This window comes from Hyla sarda, chromosome 3 (genome assembly GCF_029499605.1).
Source record: "Hyla sarda isolate aHylSar1 chromosome 3, aHylSar1.hap1, whole genome shotgun sequence".
In the NCBI taxonomy this organism is placed as follows: Eukaryota; Metazoa; Chordata; class Amphibia; order Anura; family Hylidae; genus Hyla; species Hyla sarda.
In genome coordinates, this window is record NC_079191.1 from 446,657,505 (window position 1) to 446,677,611 (window position 20,107).

Consider the following 20,107-nt stretch of genomic DNA (forward strand, 5'->3'; position numbering starts at 1 on the left):
TCACTGATATAATATAAAAGTAATATAATGACACGTGATCACAGCTCCGCCCCCTGTATGACATCACTGACATAATATAATAGTAATATAATGACACGTGATCACAGCTCCGTCCCCTGTATGACATCACTGATATAATATAATAGTAATATAATGACATGTGATCACAGCCCCGCCCCCTGTATGACATCACTGATATAATATAATAGTAATATAATGACATGTGATCACAGCCCCGCCCCCTGTATGACATCACTGATATAATATAATAGTAATATAATGACATGTGATCACAGCCCCGCTCCCTGTATGACCTCACTGATATTATATAATATTAATATAATGACATGTGATCACAGCCCCACCCCCTGTATGACATCACTGATATAATATAATAGTAATATAATGACATGTGATCACAGCCCCAGCCCCTGTATGACATCACTGATATAATAGTAATATAATGACACGTTATCACAGCCCCGCCCCCTGTATGACATCACTGATATAATATAATAGTAATATAATGACATGTGATCACAGCCCCGACTTCTGTATGACATCACTGATATAACATAATAGTAATATAATGACATGTGATCACAGCCCCGCCCCCTGTATTACATCCCTGATATACCATAATAGTATTATAATGACATATGATCACAGCCCTGCCCCCTGTATGACATCACTGATATAATATAATAGTAATATAATGACATGTGATCACAGCCACGCCCCCTTTATGACATCACTGATATAATATAATAGTAATATAATGACATGTGATCACAGCCCCGCCCCCTGTATGACATCACTGATATAATATAATAGTAATATAATGACATGTGATCACAGCCCCGCCCCCTGTATGACATCACTGATATAATATAATAGTAATATAATGACATGTGATCACAGCCCCACCCCTTGTATGACATCACTGATATAATATAATAGTAATATAATGACATTTGATCATAGCCCCGCCCCTGTATGACATCCCTGATATGATATAATAGTAATATAGTGACATGTGATCACAGCCCCGCCCCCTGTATGACATCACTGATATTATATAATAGTAATATAATGACATGTGATCACAGCCCCACCCCCTGTATGACATCACTGATATAATATAATATTAATATGACATGTGATTACAGCCCCGCCCCCTGTATGACATCACTGATATAATATAATAGTAATATAATGACATGTGATCACAGCCCCGCCCCTGTATAACATCACTGATATAATATAATAGTAATATAATGACATGTGATCACAGCCCCGCCTCCTGTATGACATCACTGATATAATATAATAGTAATACAATGACATGTGATCACAGCCCCGCCCCCTGTATGACATCACTGATATAATATAATAGTAATATAATGACATGTGATCTCAGCCCCGCCCCCTGTATGACATCACTGATATAATATAATAGTAATATAATGACATGTGATCACAGCCCCGCCCCCTGTATGACATCACTGATATAATATAATAGTAATATAATGATATGTGATCACAGCCCCACCCCTGTATAACATCACTGATATAATATAATAGTAATATAATGACATGTGATCACAGCCCCGCCTCCTGTATGACATCACTGATATAATATAATAGTAATACAATGACATGTGATCACAGCCCCGCCCCCTGTATAACATCACTGATATAATATAATAGTAATATAATGACATGTGATCACAGCCCCGCCCCCTGTATGACATCACTGATATAATATAATAGTAATATCATGACATAATATAATGATATAATATAATGACATGTGATCACAGCCCCGCCCCCTGTATGACATCACTGATATAATATAATAGTAATATCATGACATAATATAATGATATAATATAATGACATGTGATCACAGCCCCGCCCCCTGTATGACATCACTGTATATTACATGTAGTTGCAGTATACATTAGCCGTCTTCCATCTTTGTCGCGGTCGGTGGGGGGGGGGCACTCTGCACTTGGCTTCACCATGGCGTCCGTTTTCCAGGCTGTTTCCCATCTGGTCCCTTTGAGGGTCCACGGTGTCTGATCTGCTCTGGATCAGCGATGCGTGAAGCCTCGGAGAGCCGCGTGGTCTGTGTGTACAGCTGCTCAACGCCACTGGCCCCCGCACCGTAACGTGTCTGAATCATGGCTGAGGGGAGTGAATATTTTATACACACAGCGGGGTTAACCCTGTGCAGCCCGGAGACTTAGTCAATAAACATAGAGATTCACTGCAGAGTAGAGCGGCCTCTAGTGTCACCCAGCTTTCCCACTATATGGAATGACTGTCACTGTGCTGCGCACCTCTTTGTATCCCTTTATGTTGATGCTTTCTCACCCAGCTCATCCTTTAGATCTAAATCTATAGGAAGGAGACAGTCGGCTCCGCTTCATCTCCGCCGCTCTGTTATATGGTCACCAATAGTTGAAGTGAATATAAAACACTTTGTGATCTATATTATCGGCCTCTGTCATGTTCTGTAGCGCCTCCTATAGGCCGATGGTCATTCTGCTCCGCACAGGACTCCTATAAATATCAGGCACTGATGGTTGGGGGTGAAGTCATATATTGGCCAGAAATGGCGCTACTCCGACGGCCGGGACACAGCACTGCTTCATCTCTGATGCGCCATTGTGGAGGGGGGGGGGGGGTCTTTATTTTATTATAGTTGATAATTTTGATCTTTAGATAAATAATCCCAATCATTATCTTTTGTTTTCTTTTCAGCTGTCAACTACCCGAGCCTGTCAGGTGAGTTCATGTGCGCGTATGAATGTGTATATATGAAAGCATGTGTGTAAATAAGTGTGTGCGTATGTATGAGATCATGTATGTGTGTATGAGATCATGTATGAGTGTATGAGTGTGTAAATGTGTGTATGAGATCATGTATGTGTGTATGAGATCATGTATGTGTGTATGAGATCATGTATGAGTGTATGAGTGTGTAAATGTGTGTATGAGATCATGTATGAGTGTATGAGTGTGTAAATGTGTGTATGAGATCATGTATGTGTGTATGAGAGCATGTATGTGTTTATGAGATCATGTATGAGTGTATGAGTGTGTAAATGTGTGTATGAGATCATGTATGTGTGTATGAGAGCATGTATGTGTGTATGAGAGCATGTATGTGTGTATGAGATCATGTATGTGTGTATGAGATCATGTATGTGTGTATGAGGACATGTATGTGTGTATGAGATCATGTATGAGTGTTTAAATGTGTGTATGAGATCATGTATGTGTGTATGAGATCGTGTATGTGTGTATGAGATCGTGTATGTGTGTATGAGATCGTGGATGAGTGTATGAGATCATGTATGTGTGTATGAGATCGTGTATGTGTGTATGAGATCATGGATGAGTGTATGAGATCATGTATGTGTGAATGAGATCGTGTTTGTGTATGAGATCATGGATGAGTGTATGAGATCATGTATGTTTGTATGAGAAGATGTATGTATGTATGAGATCATGTATGTGTGTATGAGATCATGTATGTGTGTATGAGATCATGGATGAGTGTATGAGATCATGTATGAGTGTATGAGAAGATGTATGTGTGTATGAGATCATGTATGTGTGTATGAGATCATGTATGTGTGTATGACATCATGGATGAGTGTATGAGATCATGTATGAGTGTATGAGTGTGTAAATGTGTGTATGAGATCATGTATGTGTGTATGAGATCATGTATGTGTGTATGAGATCATGGATGAGTGTATGAGATCATGTATGAGTGTATGAGAAGATGTATGTGTGTATGAGATCATGTATGTGTGTATGAGATCATGTATGTGTGTATGACATCATGGATGAGTGTATGAGATCATGTATGAGTGTATGAGTGTGTAAATGTGTGTATGAGATCATGTATGTGTGTATGAGATCATGTGTGTTTGTATGAGATCATGTATGTGTTTATGAGATCATGGATGAGTGTATGAGATCATGTATGTGTGTATGAGATCATGTATGTGTGTATGAGATCATGTATGAGTGTATGAGATCATGTATGTGTGTATGAGATCATGTATGTGTTTATGAGATCATGTATGAGTGTGTAAATGTGTGTATGAGATCGTTTATGTGTGTATGAGATTGTGGATGAGTGGATGAGATCATGTATGAGTGTATGAGTGTGTAAATGTGTGTATGAGATCATGTATGAGTGTATGAGTGTGTAAATGTGTGTATGAGATCATGTATGAGTGTATGAGATCATGTATGTGTGTATGAGATCATGTATTAGTGTGTAAATGTGTGTATGAGATCATGTATGTGTGTATGAGATCATGTATGTGTTTATGAGATCATGTATGAGTGTGTAAATGTGTGTATGAGATCATGTATGTGTGTATGAGATTGTGTATGTGTGTATGAGATCGTGTATGTGTGTATGAGATCATGGATGAGTGTATGAGATTGTTTATGTGTGTATGAGATCATGGATGAGTGTATGAGATCATGTATGTGTGTATGAGATCATGTATGAGTGTATGAGATCATGTATGTGTGTATGAGATCATGTATGTGTGTATGAGATCATGTATGAGTGTATGAGAGTGTAAATGTGTGTATGAGATCATGTATGAGTGTATGAGTGTGTAAATGTGTGTATGAGATCATGTATGAGTGTATGAGGTCATGTATGAGTGTATGAGATCATGTATGTGTGTATGAGATCATGGATGAGTGTATGAGATCATGTATGAGTGTGTAAATGTGTGTATGAGATCATGTATGTGTGTATGGGATCATGTATGTGTGTATGAGATCATGGATGAGTGTATGAGATCATGTATGAGTGTATGAGAGTGTATGAGTGTGTAAATGTGTGTATGAGATCATGTATGAGTCTGTAAATGTGTGTATGAGATCATGTATGAGTGTATAAGATCATGTATGAGTGTATGAGATCATGTATGTGTGTATGAGATCATGTATGAGTGTGTAAATGTGTGTATGAGATCATGTATGAGTGTGTAAATGTGTGTATGAGATCATGTATGAGTGTATAAGATCATGTATGAGTGTATGAGATCATGTATGTGTGTATGAGATCATGTATGAGTGTGTAAATGTGTGTATGAGATAATGTATGAGTGTATAAGATCATGTATGAGTGTATGAGATCATGTATGAGTGTATAAGATCATGTATGTGTGAGAATGTGTGTGTAAAGGTGTGTGTGTGTGTAGATCATGTCATATAAGTGTTTGTCAGAATATTAAAGCATGTCTGTGTATGTGTAAGTATTTATGTGTGTCTGAGAGCAAGTATGTATATGATTGTATGTATGATTGTATATGTGTGTATGAGAACATGTGTATATATATATGCATGTATGTGTATGAAAGCATGTAGGTGTATGTATGTATGTGTGTATGAGAACGTGTGTGTGTGTGTGTGAGCATGTGTGAGTACGAAAGCAAGTAGGTGTCAGTATATATAGATGTGTGTGACAGCATGTATGTGTATGTGTGTATGTGTGTGTATATAGATGTGTGTATGTGTACGTGTATACAGATGTGTGTATGTGTACGTGTATATAGATGTGTGTATCTGTACGTGTGTATATAGATGTGTGTATGTGTATATAGATGTGTGTGTATGTGTACGTGTGTATATAGATGTGTGTATGTGTACGTGTATATAGATGTGTGTATGTGTACGTGTATATAGATGTGTGTATGTGTATATAGATGTGTGTGTATGTGTACGTGTGTATATAGATGTGTGTATGTGTACGTGTATATAGATGTGTGTATGTGTCAGTGTATATAGATGTGTGTGTGTACGTGTATATAGATGTGTGTGTGTCAGTGTATATAGATGTGTGTATGTGTACGTGTATATAGATGTGTGTATGTGTCAGTGTATATAGATGTGTGTGTGTACGTGTATATAGATGTGTGTACGTGTGTACGTGTGTGTATACTGTGTGTACGTGTGTGTACGTGTGTATATAGATGTGTGTACGTGTGTACGTGTGTGTATACTGTGTGTGTACGTGTGTATATAGATGTGTGTACGTGTGTACGTGTGTGTATAATACTGTGTGTGTACGTGTGTGTACGTGTGTATATAGATGTGTGTACGTGTGTGTATACTGTGTGTGTACGTGTGTATATAGATGTGTGTACGTGTGTGTATACTGTGTGTGTACGTGTGTATATAGATGTGTGTACGTGTGTACGTGTGTGTATACTGTGTGTGTACGTGTGTATATAGATGTGTGTACGTGTGTACGTGTGTGTATACTGTGTGTGTACGTGTATACTGTGTGTGTACGTGTGTGTACGTGTGTATATAGATGTGTGTGTACGTGTGTATATAGATGTGTGTATACTGTGTGTGTACGTGTGTATATAGATGTGTGTACGTGTGTACGTGTGTGTATACTGTGTGTGTACGTGTGTACGTGTGTGTATACTGTGTGTGTACGTGTGTATATAGATGTGTGTATACTGTGTGTGTACGTGTGTATATAGATGTGTGTACGTGTGTACGTGTGTGTATACTGTGTGTGTACGTGTGTGTATGTGGCTACAAACTATATATAGCAGAACAATTTCTTACTTGACACAATGACCCTGATTTACTATCGTAAACTCGACCTGTTTTGTCGGATTGTGCACCAAAATATGGCGCAGTGTGCCGGAATTTGGCGCAAACGTTTGCACCACAAATTTTTTTTTTTAAACCCAACCAACTGTCCATTTTACTTAGAATACCAGAAAAAAAGAGGTGTGGCCGCATAGAAATGGGCGTGGCCAACAAAAAGATGCGTCCCCGACATTTCCCCCCCAGCTCAGGGCAGGCGTAAAAAGAGCGAAACGTAGGGAAACATTAGTAATTACTGTGAAAAAAAAATACCCCACACTGAAAACAACAACCGCTCGGTACATTTTAGGGTGTCGCACCGCACCGCTCGTCTTCCTGTCCGATGTAAGGAGATCAGCATTACTCTCTAATTGTCGCTTACGGGACTGTATCCCCCTCCCCCCACTTTCTGATCTTCTCATCGGATACAAATCTTTAGGGGTTTTTAGAGGTAAAACGCGAAGACCCCCGGACCCCCGGACCCCCCTTCCCCATTCACACAGCAAACAGCTTCACAGAAAATAAACTCCATAGCAACAGGCGTGATGTGTGCGTTCATGCGTTCCGCGCCGGCGGGGTCGGTCGTGGGGTCGGTCGGGGGGGGGGGGGGCGTTCGTCATCCGTCGGTGGGTCCACTCCAAGAATCCCTGATCTGTATCATCGTGTCCTGAGGGTCCAGACGGGAGAAGAGAATGAGAGACGGAGCGAAGCGCGCAATGAACGTTGCGGGGGCCAGAAGGGATTGGCGCGGGCAGGGTTAAAAATGGCGCAACTGTTAATGAAGGGAACATCTTTAAAATATAAGGATTTGCGAAAGTATTCACACCCCTCCGTATCCCGTATTATTGCCGGTTTCTCACACCGATCGGTTCCTGAACATTTGTTATATGTAATAGTAGAGAAGGATTTTCCAAAGTGTGTCTTCAGCTGTTGCAAAACTATTTGTTTTAATTTTTAGTTTTGCAACAGCTGGAGGCACACCGGTTGGGAAACACTGCTCTAAGTATTGCTGTTGGTCTTCCATCCACTGCCTAGACCAGAGGTTTCCAACCTGCGGACCTCCAGATGTTGTAAAACTACAACTCCCAGCATGCCCGGACAGCCGTTGGCTGTCCGGGCATGCTGGGAGTTGTAGTTTTGCAATATCTGGAGGTCCGCATGTTGAAGACCACTGGCCTAGACTATGATGCCTGCTGCTTAGCATGCTGGGAGTTGTAGATTTGCAACAGCTGGAGGCAAACTGTTTGAGAAACACTGCTGTGCACATCATTGGTCTCCCATCCACTGCCTAGACTATGATGCCTGCTGCTTAGCATGCAGAGAGTTGTAGTTTTGCAACAGCTGGAGGTCCACAGGTTGAAGACCATGATACTTGCTGCTTAGCATGCTGGGAGTTGTAGTTTTGCAACAGCTGGAGGCAAACTGATTGGGAAACACTGCTCTGCACATTATTGGTCTCCCATCCACTGCCTAGACTATAATGCCTGCTGCTTAGCATGCAGAGAGTTGTAGTTTTGCAACAGCTGGAGGTACGCAGGTTTAAAACCACAGGCCTAGACCATAATACCAGCTGCTTAGCATGCTGGGAGTTGTAGTTTTGCAACAGCTGGAGGCAAATTGGTTGGGAAACACTGCTCTGCACATTGTTGGTCTCCCATCCACTGCCTAGACTATGATGCCTGCTGCTTAGCTTCCTGGGAGTTGTAGTTTTGCAATATCTGGAGGTCCGCAGGTTGGAGACCACTGTCCTAGACCATGATACCTGCTTAGCTTGCTTGGAGTTGTAGTTTTGCAACAGCTGGAGGCACACTAGTTGGGAAACACTGCTCTGAGTATTGTTGGTCTCCCATCCACTGCCTAGACCACGATACCTGCTGCTTAGCATGCTGGGAGTTGTAGTTTTGCAACAGCTGGAGGTCCGCAGGTTGAAGACCACTAGCCTAGACCATGATTCCTGCTACTTAACATGCTGCGAGTTGTAGTTTTGCTACAGCTGGAGGCACACTGGTTGGGAAACACTGTTCTGCACATTGTTGGTCTTCCATCCACTGCCTAGACCACAATACCTGCTGCTTAGCATGCTGAGAGTTGTTGTTTTGCAACAGCTGGAGGTCAGGCAGGTTTAAGACCACTACCTTGGACTATTATACCTGCTGCTTAGCTTGCTGGGAGTTGTAGTTTTGCAATATCTGGAGGTCCGCAGGTTGGAGACCACTGGCCTAGACCATGACACCTACTGCTTAGCTTGCTAGGAGTTGTAGTTTTGCAACAGCTGGAGGCACACTAGTTGGGAAACACTGCTCTGAGTATTGTTGGTCTCCCATCCACTGCCCAGACCACGATACCTGCTGCTTAGCATGCTGAGAGTTGTAGTTTAGCATAAGAACACTTTCATATTTTTTTGGCACTTTCTGGTGGCTCCAGGTGTCGGATAATACGCGTAATATCTGGTATTAGAAGCGACGGAGACAAATCGCACACCCCTCGCCTCCAGGCGATTACAAGCCGCCGCCTCCGATAATTATTCTAACACTTAAGCCGCTAACAAATAAGGCCGGACCTTTCCTTTCCACTTCATTTCTCCCTAACAAGAATGCTGAAAATGACCTTTTTTTTTTTTTTTACAATATAAATGCAAAATATCCCCGGCGGAATTAATGAGGCGCACAGCAGCACCATCTAGAGGCGAAAAAACATAGCAGAGGTCATTATATCAACTGCCCTCACATTAACCCTCTCAAGGCTGGGATACGGCCGCCTACAGATCCATCTCTTCATATGCAGGAAATAAAAAATTTAATAAAAAATATGTTCAACACGAAATTGGCTGTCAGGGCAAGCTGGGAGTTGTAGTTTTGCAACAGCTGGAGGCACCCTGGTTGGGAAACACTGCTGTGCAAATCAAGGGCAAAGACTATATAGCAGTGTTTTCCAAAAAGAGTGCCTCCAGCTGTTGAACAACTTCCCGCATGTCTGGACAGACATCAACTGTCTGGGAATGCTGGGAGTTGTAGTTTTGCAACAGCTGGAGGCACCCTGGTTGGGAACCATTGCAAAGATTCAAAGATTAAAAAGTACCCAAAAGTCTCCTACTCAATAGTGACTGAAGAATGATTCTCTGGGGAACGGTAATGGGAACCAAAACGCCCACATCATAACCGAAAAAAGGTAAAAATCCTGTTGACACATTAAACTAGGTCAGCCATGCTATTGGTGATCACATGACCCAGTTACAGTAATGAAATGCATGGATGTAGCTGTGCTGGGATAAAACAGATGGCACTGTATGATGAGTGATGGTGAGGGTGTATGATAAGCACAAAAAAAAAAAAGGCTGTCAGGGAATGCTGGGAGTTGTAGTTTTTCAACAGCTGGTTGCACACTGATTAAAGATTAAAAAGTACTGAAAAGTTTTTGATTCCATAAAATTTACTAATGAATATTAGTCTCTGGGGAAGGTCAATGGGAACCAGTACGACCACAACTCAACCAAATATAATAGTAATTTGAATTTGAGTAGAAAACAGACATGGTCGCACATCTACAATCTTGTATAATGATCTGATTGCTTCTCAGCATAATATCAAAAACTAACAGGTTGTTATTAGACATTTTTGATCAAAAAGTACAAGCCCACTCGCCACGTCAAGGCCATCTATCCAGAGTGGGTCCCTAACGTCCCTAGCATAAAATGGCGCAGCACCGGGCGGCGACCACCACCGCCGCGACACAGGTGCCCACGGGGGGGAGCGACCCACTGGCAGAGCGGCCCCAATGCCTCTCAAACCAGTCTATGGGCCGCACCCACCCGCAGACACGGCGCCACGGCAGCAACGGACACCACCCAGCACCACACCAGTGTGAACAAGGATGTAATAGCCACTTACCATACTCTCCCAGTCAGACTGGGAGGCAGCTAGGAGTGAAATGGCCCTAGTGTGGCTAATTACCACGAATATAATAGTAATATAATAGTAATATAATAGCAATATAATATAATAGTAATATAATAGTAATATAATATAATAGTAATATAATAGTAATGTAATATAATAGTAATATAATATAATAGTAATATAATAGTAATGTAATATAATAGTAATATAATATAATAGTAATATAATAGTAATATAATATAATAGTAATATAATAGTAATATAATATAATAGTAATATAATAGTAATGTAATATAATAGTAATATAATATAATAGTAATATAATAGTAATATAATATAATAGTAATATAATAGTAATGTAATATAATAGTAATATAATATAATAGTAATATAATAGTAATATAATATAATAGTAATATAATAGTAATATAATATAATAGTAATATAATATAATAGTAATATAATATAATAGTAATATAATAGTAATATAATATAATAGTAATATAATAGTAATATAATATAATAGTAATATAATAGTAATATAATATAATAGTAATGTAATATAATAGTAATGTAATATAATAGTAATGTAATATAATATAATAGTAATATAATAGTAATATAATATAATAGTAATATAATAGTAATATAATATAATAGTAATATAATAGTAATATAATATAATAGTAATATAATAGTAATATAATAGTAATATAATATAATAGTAATATAATAGTAATATAATATAATAGTAATATAATAGTAATATAATAGTAATATAATATAATAGTAATATAATAGTAATGTAATATAATAGTAATATAATATAATAGTAATATAATATAATAGTAATATAATAGTAATATAATATAATAGTAATATAATAGTAATATAATATAATAGTAATATAATAGTAATATAATATAATAGTAATATAATAGTAATATAATAGTAATATAATATAATAGTAATATAATAGTAATATAATAGTAATATAATAGTAATATAATATAATAGTAATATAATAGTAATGTAATATAATAGTAATATAATATAATAGTAATATAATAGTAATATAATATAATAGTAATATAATAGTAATATAATATAATAGTAATATAATAGTAATATAATAGTAATATAATATAATAGTAATATAATAGTAATATAATATAATAGTAATATAATAGTAATATAATATAATAGTAATATAATAGTAATATAATATAATAGTAATGTAATATAATAGTAATATAATATAATAGTAATATAATAGTAATATAATATAATAGTAATGTAATATAATAGTAATATAATAGTAATGTAATATAATAGTAATATAATATAATAGTAATATAATATAATAGTAATATAATAGTAATATAATATAATAGTAATATAATATAATAGTAATATAATAGTAATATAATATAATAGTAATATAATAGTAATATAATATAATAGTAATATAATAGTAATATAATATAATAATAATATAATAGTAATATAATATAATAGTAATATAATAGTAATATAATATAATAATAATATAATAGTAATGTAATATAATAGTAATATAATATAATAGTAATATAATAGTAATGTAATATAATAGTAATATAATAGCTGATAGCTGATAAGTTCACCGCTGACCAAGGACTGACTACTTCCTCTGGTGATCACATAACCCAGTTACAATAATGAAATGTATGGATGCAGCTTTGCTGGGATAAAACAGATGGCGCTGTAGGATGAGTGATGGTGAGGGTGTATGATAAGCACAAAAAAAAAAAGGCTGTCAGGGAATGCTGGGAGTTGTAGTTTTTCAACAGCTGGTTGCACACTGATTAAAGATTAAAAAGTACTGAAAAGTTTTTGATTCCATAAAATTTACTAATGAATATTAGTCTCTGGGGAAGGTCAATGGGAACCAGTACGACCACAACTCAACCGAATATAATAGTAATTTGAATTTGAGTAGAATACAGACATGGTCGCACATCTACAATCTTGTATAATGATCTGATTGCTTCTCAGCATAATATCAAAAACTAACAGGTTGTTATTATACATTTTGATCAAAAAGTACAAGCCCACTCGCCACGTCAAGGCCATCTATCCAGAGTGGGTCCCTAACGTCCCTAGCATAAAATGGCGCAGCACCGGGCGGCGACCACCACCGCAGCGACACAGGTGCCCACAGGGGGGAGCGACCCACTGGCAGAGCAGCCCCAATGCCTCTCAAACCAGTCTATAGGCCGCACCCACCCGCAGACACGGCGCCACGGCAGCAATGGACACCGCACAGCACCACACCAGTGTGAACAAGGATGTAATAGCCACTTACCATACTCTCCCAGTCAGACTGGGAGGCAGCTAGGAAAGAAATGGCCCTAGTGTGGCTAATTACCACGAATATAATAGTAATATAATAGTAATATAATAGCAATATAATATAATAGTAATATAATAGTAATATAATATAATAGTAATATAATAGTAATGTAATATAATAGTAATATAATATAATAGTAATATAATAGTAATGTAATATAATAGTAATATAATATAATAGTAATATAATAGTAATATAATATAATAGTAATATAATAGTAATATAATATAATAGTAATATAATAGCTGATAGCCGATAAGTTCACCGCTGACCAAGGACTGACTACTTCCTCTGGTGATCACATAACCCAGTTACAATAATGAAATGTATGGATGCAGCTTTGCTGGGATAAAACAGATGGCGCTGTAGGATGAGTGATGGTGAATGTACATGATAAAGGCACAAAACAAACGCGGAGTGCTTCTTTAGGTGCGGTGTACTGACCCCCAAACCATAGCCCGTGTACTGACCCCCAAACCATAACCCGTGTACTGACCCCCAAACCATAGCCCGTGTACTGACCCCCAAACCATAGCCCGTGTACTGACCCCCAAACCATAGCCCGTGTACTGACCCCCAAACCATAGCCCGTGTACTGACCCCCAAACCATAGCCCGTGTACTGACCCCCAAACCATAGCCCGTGTACTGACCCCCAAACCATAGCCCATGTACTGACCGCCAAACCATAGCCCGTGTACTGACCCCCAAACCATAGCCCATGTACTGACCCCCAAACCATAGCCCGTGTACTGACCCCCGGGTATCTGCCCTAACTAAACATTTTAGTGAATCTCATGGAGGTAATACTGACACCCTAACTGTCAAAGGCATAGAGAGGGTTAAAAAACATCCAAGAGGGGGGGATCTTAGAAAACATTTGTTAAACAGGGAAACTTTCTGGATGTTTTGTCTCAAAACGATACATCCAGATGGATTGAATCGTAGATTGGATTTAATCACTGTTTATTAAAATTAAAAGTATTACTTATTGGGTTTACAGCATAAATACAATTTATTTACCCCCTCTTTGATAAATAAACATAAAACTCTTCACTGGTAGGGATTTATATTATAAAATAGTTCTCTAGCACAATAACATATTGATAATAACAATAACAATATGGGGACAAAGATCTCAATACATGTACATGTATCTCTCTTTTTCACATATCTTTTCGGTGTGTTTTCTACTTAAAAATATAATGATGGACCATAAGGTTAATAAAACCTGGAAAAAGTACCAGAGAAAATCCGGACCACATTTTCCAACATATCTGACTACTATCAGTCACGTGATAGCTCACAAATACTATTTTAATGTGTCTTTAATGTGAAGTCTTTATTCTATGACTAAGCGCATCTAAGCGCGAAACGCGTCAGAAAGACCACTTGTACCTGTTTGTCCTGTGCAACTTCAATAAAAGAAGATTTTATTCGCATACCTAGTGCTGGACATTCGTTTGTGTTGGACCGCTAAACCATAGCCCGTGTACTGACCGCTAAACCATAGCCCGTGTACTGACCGCCAAACCATAGCCCGTGTACTGACCGCCAAACCATAGCCCGTGTACTGACCGCCAAACCATAGCCCGTGTACTGACCGCCAAACCATAGCCCGTGTACTGACCGCTAAACCATAGCCCATGTACTGACCGCCAAACCATAGCCCATGTACTGACCGCCAAACCATAGCCCGTGTACTGACCCCCAAACCATAGCCCGTGTACTGACTGCCAAACCATAGCCCGTGTACTGACCCCCAAACCATAGCCCATGTACTGACCCCCAAACCATAGCCCGTGTACTGACCCCCAAACCATAGCCCGTGTACTGACCCCCAAACCATAGCCCATGTACTGACCCCCAAACCATAGCCCGTGTACTGACCCCCAAACCATAGCCCGTGTACTGACCGCCAAACCATAGCCCATGTACTGACCCCCAAACCATAGCCCGTGTACTGACCCCCAAACCATAGCCCGTGTACTGACCGCCAAACCATAGCCCGTGTACTGACCCCCAAACCATAGCCCGTGTACTGACCCCCAAACCATAGCCCATGTACTGACCCCCAAACCATAGCCCGTGTACTGACCCCCAAACCATAGCCCGTGTACTGACCCCCAAACCATAACCCGTGTACTGACCCCCAAACCATAGCCCGTGTACTGACCCCCAAACCATAGCCCGTGTACTGACCGCCAAACCATAGCCCGTGTACTGACCGCCAAACCATAGCCCGTGTACTGACCCCCAAACCATAGCCCGTGTACTGACCCTTAAACCATAGCCCGTGTACTGACCCCCAAACCATAGCCCGTGTACTGACCGCCAAACCATAGCCCGTGTACTGACCGCCAAACCATAACCCGTGTACTGACCCCCAAACCATAACCCGTGTACTGACCCCCAAACCATAGCCCGTGTACTGACCCCCAAATCATAGCCCGTGTACTGACCCCCAAACCATAGCCCGTGTACTGACCCCCAAACCATAGCCCGTGTACTGACCCCCAAACCATAGCCCGTGTACTGACCCCCAAACCATAGCCCATGTACTGACCGCCAAACCATAGCCCGTGTACTGACCGCCAAACCATAGCCCGTGTACTGACCCCCAAACCATAGCCCGTGTACTGACCGCTAAACCATAGCCCGTGTACTGACCCCCAAACCATAGCCCGTGTACTGACCCCCAAACCATAGCCCGTGTACTGACCGCCAAACCATAGCCCGTGTACTGACCCCCAAACCATAGCCCGTGTACTGACCGCCAAACCATAGCCCATGTACTGACCCCCAAACCATAGCCCGTGTACTGACCCCCAAACCATAGCCCGTGTACTGACCCCCAAACCATAGCCCGTGTACTGACCGCCAAACCATAGCCCGTGTACTGACCCCCAAACCATAGCCCGTGTACTGACCGCCAAACCATAGCCCGTGTACTGACCCCCAAACCATAGCCCGTGTACTGACCCCCAAACCATAGCCCGTGTACTGACCCCCAAACCATAGCCCATGTACTGACCCCCAAACCATAGCCCGTGTACTGACCCCCAAACCATAGCCCGTGTACTGACCGCCAAACCATAGCCCGTGTACTGACCCCCAAACCATAGCCCGTGTACTGACCCCCAAACCATAGCCCGTGTACTGACCTCCAAACCATAACCCGTGTACTGACCCCCAAACCATAGCCCGTGTACTGACCGCCAAACCATAGCCTGTGTACTGACCGCTCCGTGTGTCTCTACAGATAGCACCTGCCGCTTCGAGGACGAGAAGCTCTGCGGATTCGTGCAGGATAAATACGACACCTTCGATTGGATCCGTCAGAGCAAACTGACCCAGAGCCTTAGGAGGACGGCAAATACGGGGCCCGAAATGGATCGCAGCGGAACCCCGGAAGGTGAGAGGGGCCCTAGATATGTATTATGGAGGGGCTCTCCCCTGTCATGTGTCCCTGGGGGCCCAGTTCTGTCTCAGATTATAGGGTTCCGTTGTTGGCCCAACCTGTATCCGAATCACTTCCTCCTGTCACCCATTCTGATAAAGTTTTATGACTTTGTTTCACTTTCTTTTTCATTGTGAAGATCTCTGCTTCATGTCAGTGAATTGTCACACTGTTTGTTTCCTTTGGCATCCAAAGGCTGATACACCGTAACCTTCTTATACTCATAGAGCTGATGGGTTTGTTACAATGTATAAGTTTAGGTAGGAGATAAGTACTGATCACATGACTGTGCACATCTCCCATTAACGGCGCCACTCCTGTCCGCAGGTTGTGTGCGGTATTGCAACATAGCCCTATTTACCCTGATGGAGCGGAGCAGCAATACCACATGTGACTCATAGGTGGCGCAGTTTTTGTTGGGAAGCAACTATTTTTTCATCAGGCCAATGCCCAGAGAGGACCCGGCCCAGACCCCGCTAGGAGCACGGAGCAGTGATTGACCTCAGTCTCCAGCTGGACAGGGCACACACAGACCTTGGCTTATCTATACGCCGGGCACCGTGCCCCTCACATATGGCACCGGATCACAGTGGACCGTCCAGTCATTGTTTAATATAACCATTAAACACAGGTCTCTCGGTCACATCAGTCCTTAAATAACACGGCAGCACAGGTGTCCGGGCCGGGCACCATCTGTACCCCAGCACGGTGCTGCCCATCAGAGGAGAAGAGACGGGCAGCACCGTGCCAGGAGGGGAAAGGGAGAGAAACAAAGTATCTAATGGTTACGAGGGGAGGATTGTGACACGACTGGAGCGCGGTCCGTCATAGAATATTCTACAAGTTTAACCCCTAAATTCTAACGTTCATAAACGTGTAATATATGAGAGCGGGAGATTACACCCGAAACGCGTCACTCAACTAGATTCTGCTGTATTGAGTTGTCAACGCAGTTTCAGATAAAATGTTGCCTTAGGCAAATAGACCCAGAGGACTGTGTATAAAGTGACCTCAATCCCACCAGCCTCCACCACCGTATCATCAGCCTCCACCATCATATCATCAGCCTCCACCACCATATCATCAGCCTCCACCATCATATCATCAGCCTCCACCATCATATCATCAGCCTCCACCACCATATCATCAGCCTCCACCATCATATCATCAGCCTCCACTATCATATCATCAGCCTCCACCACCATATCATCAGCCTCCACCACCATATCATCAGCCTCCACCACCATATCATCAGCCTCCACCACCATATCATCAGCCTCCACCACCGTATCATCAGCCTCCACCACCGTATCATCAGCCTCCACCACCATATCATCAGCCTCCACCACCATATCATCAGCCTCCACCATCATATCATCAGCCATCACCATCATATCATTAGCCTCCTCCACCATCATATCATCAGCCTCCACCATCATATCAACAGCCTCCAGCACCATCATATCATCAGCCTCCACCATCATATCATCAGCCTCCACCATCATATCATCAGCCTCCACCATCATATCATCAGCCTCCACCATCATATCAACAGCCTCCAGCACCATCATATCATCAGCCTCCACCATCATATCATCAGCCTCCACTATCATATCATCAGCCTCCACCACCATATCATCAGCCTCCACTATCATATCATCAGCCTCCACCACCATATCATCAGCCTCCACCACCATATCATCAGCCTCCACCACCATATCATCAGCCTCCACCATCATATCATCAGCCTCCACCATCATATCATCAGCCTCCACCACCATATCATCAGCCTCCACCATCATATCATCAGCCTCCACCATCATATCATCAGCCTCCACCACCATATCATCAGCCATCACCATCATATCATCAGCCTCCACCATCATATCATCAGCCTCCACCATCATATCATCAGCCTCCACCACCATATCATCAGCCTCCACTATCATATCATCAGCCTCCTCCATCATATCATCAGCCTCCACCACCATATCATCAGCCTCCACCATCATATCATCAGCCTCCACCACCATATCATCAGCCTCCACCACCATATCATCAGCCTCCACCATCATATCATCAGCCTCCACCATCATATCATCAGCCTCCACCACCATATCATCAGCCTCCACCATCATATCATCAGCCTCCACCATCATATCATCAGCCTCCACCACCATATCATCAGCCTCCACCACCATATCATCAGCCTCCACCATCATATCATCAGCCTCCTCCATCATATCATCAGCCTCCACCACCATATCATCAGCCTCCACCACCGTATCATCAGCCTCCACCACCATATCATCAGCCTCCACCATCATATCATCAGCCATCACCATCATATCATCAGCCTCCACCATCATATCATCAGCCTCCACCATCATATCATCAGCCTCCACCACCATATCATCAGCCTCCACCACCGTATCATCAGCCTCCACCACCATATCATCAGCCTCCTCCACCATCATATCATCAGCCTCCTCCATCATATCATCAGCCTCCACCATCATATCATCAGCCTCCACCACCGTATCATCAGCCTCCACCACCATATCATCAGCCTCCACCATCATATCATCAGCCTCCACCATCATATCATCAGCCTCCACCACCATATCATCAGCCTCCACCACCATATCATCAGCCTCCACCATCATATCATCAGCCTCCACCATCATATCATCAGCCTCCACCATCATATCATCAGCCTCCACCATCATATCATCAGCCTCCACCATCATATCATCAGCCTCCTCCACCATCATATCATCAGCCTCCACCATCATATCATCAGCCTCCACCATCATATCATCAGCCTCCACCACCATATCATCAGCCTCCACCACCATATCATCAGCCTCCACCATCATATCATCAGCCTCCACCACCATATCATCAGCCTCCACCACCATATCATCAGCCTCCACCACCATATCATCAGCCTCCACCACCGTATCATCAGCCTCCACCACCATATCATCAGCCTCCACCATCATATCATCAGCCATCACCATCATATCATCAGCCTCCACCATCATATCATCAGCCTCCACCATCATATCATCAGCCTCCACCACCATATCATCAGCCTCCACCACCGTATCATCAGCCTCCACCACCATATCATCAGCCTCCTCCACCATCATATCATCAGCCTCCTCCATCATATCATCAGCCTCCACCATCATATCATCAGCCTCCACCACCGTATCATCAGCCTCCACCACCATATCATCAGCCTCCACCATCATATCATCAGCCTCCACCATCATATCATCAGCCTCCACCACCATATCATCAGCCTCCACCACCATATCATCAGCCTCCACCATCATATCATCAGCCTCCACCATCATATCATCAGCCTCCACCATCATATCATCAGCCTCCACCATCATATCATCAGCCTCCACCATCATATCATCAGCCTCCTCCACCATCATATCATCAGCCTCCACCATCATATCATCAGCCTCCACCATCATATCATCAGCCTCCACCACCATATCATCAGCCTCCACCACCATATCATCAGCCTCCACCATCATATCATCAGCCTCCACCACCATATCATCAGCCTCCACCACCATATCATCAGCCTCCACCACCATATCATCAGCCTCCACCACCATATCATCAGCCTCCACCATCATATCATCAGCCTCCACCATCATATCATCAGCGTCCACCACCA

The 20,107-nt window shown here is 41.8% G+C and overlaps 1 protein-coding gene across 3 annotated transcripts in view; it reads left to right on the forward strand.

Annotated features, from left to right (window-relative positions):
• The window catches only part of MDGA1 (MAM domain containing glycosylphosphatidylinositol anchor 1), a 429,239-nt gene that overhangs the window by 334,929 nt on the left and 74,203 nt on the right, over window positions 1–20,107 (forward strand). For all 3 annotated transcript variants that reach the window (XM_056568671.1, XM_056568670.1, XM_056568672.1), the window contains 2 exons: window positions 2,770–2,793; window positions 16,207–16,359. In XM_056568671.1, the coding sequence (XP_056424646.1) occupies window positions 2,770–2,793; window positions 16,207–16,359 (177 nt within the window). The remainder of the gene's footprint in view (window positions 1–2,769; window positions 2,794–16,206; window positions 16,360–20,107) is intronic.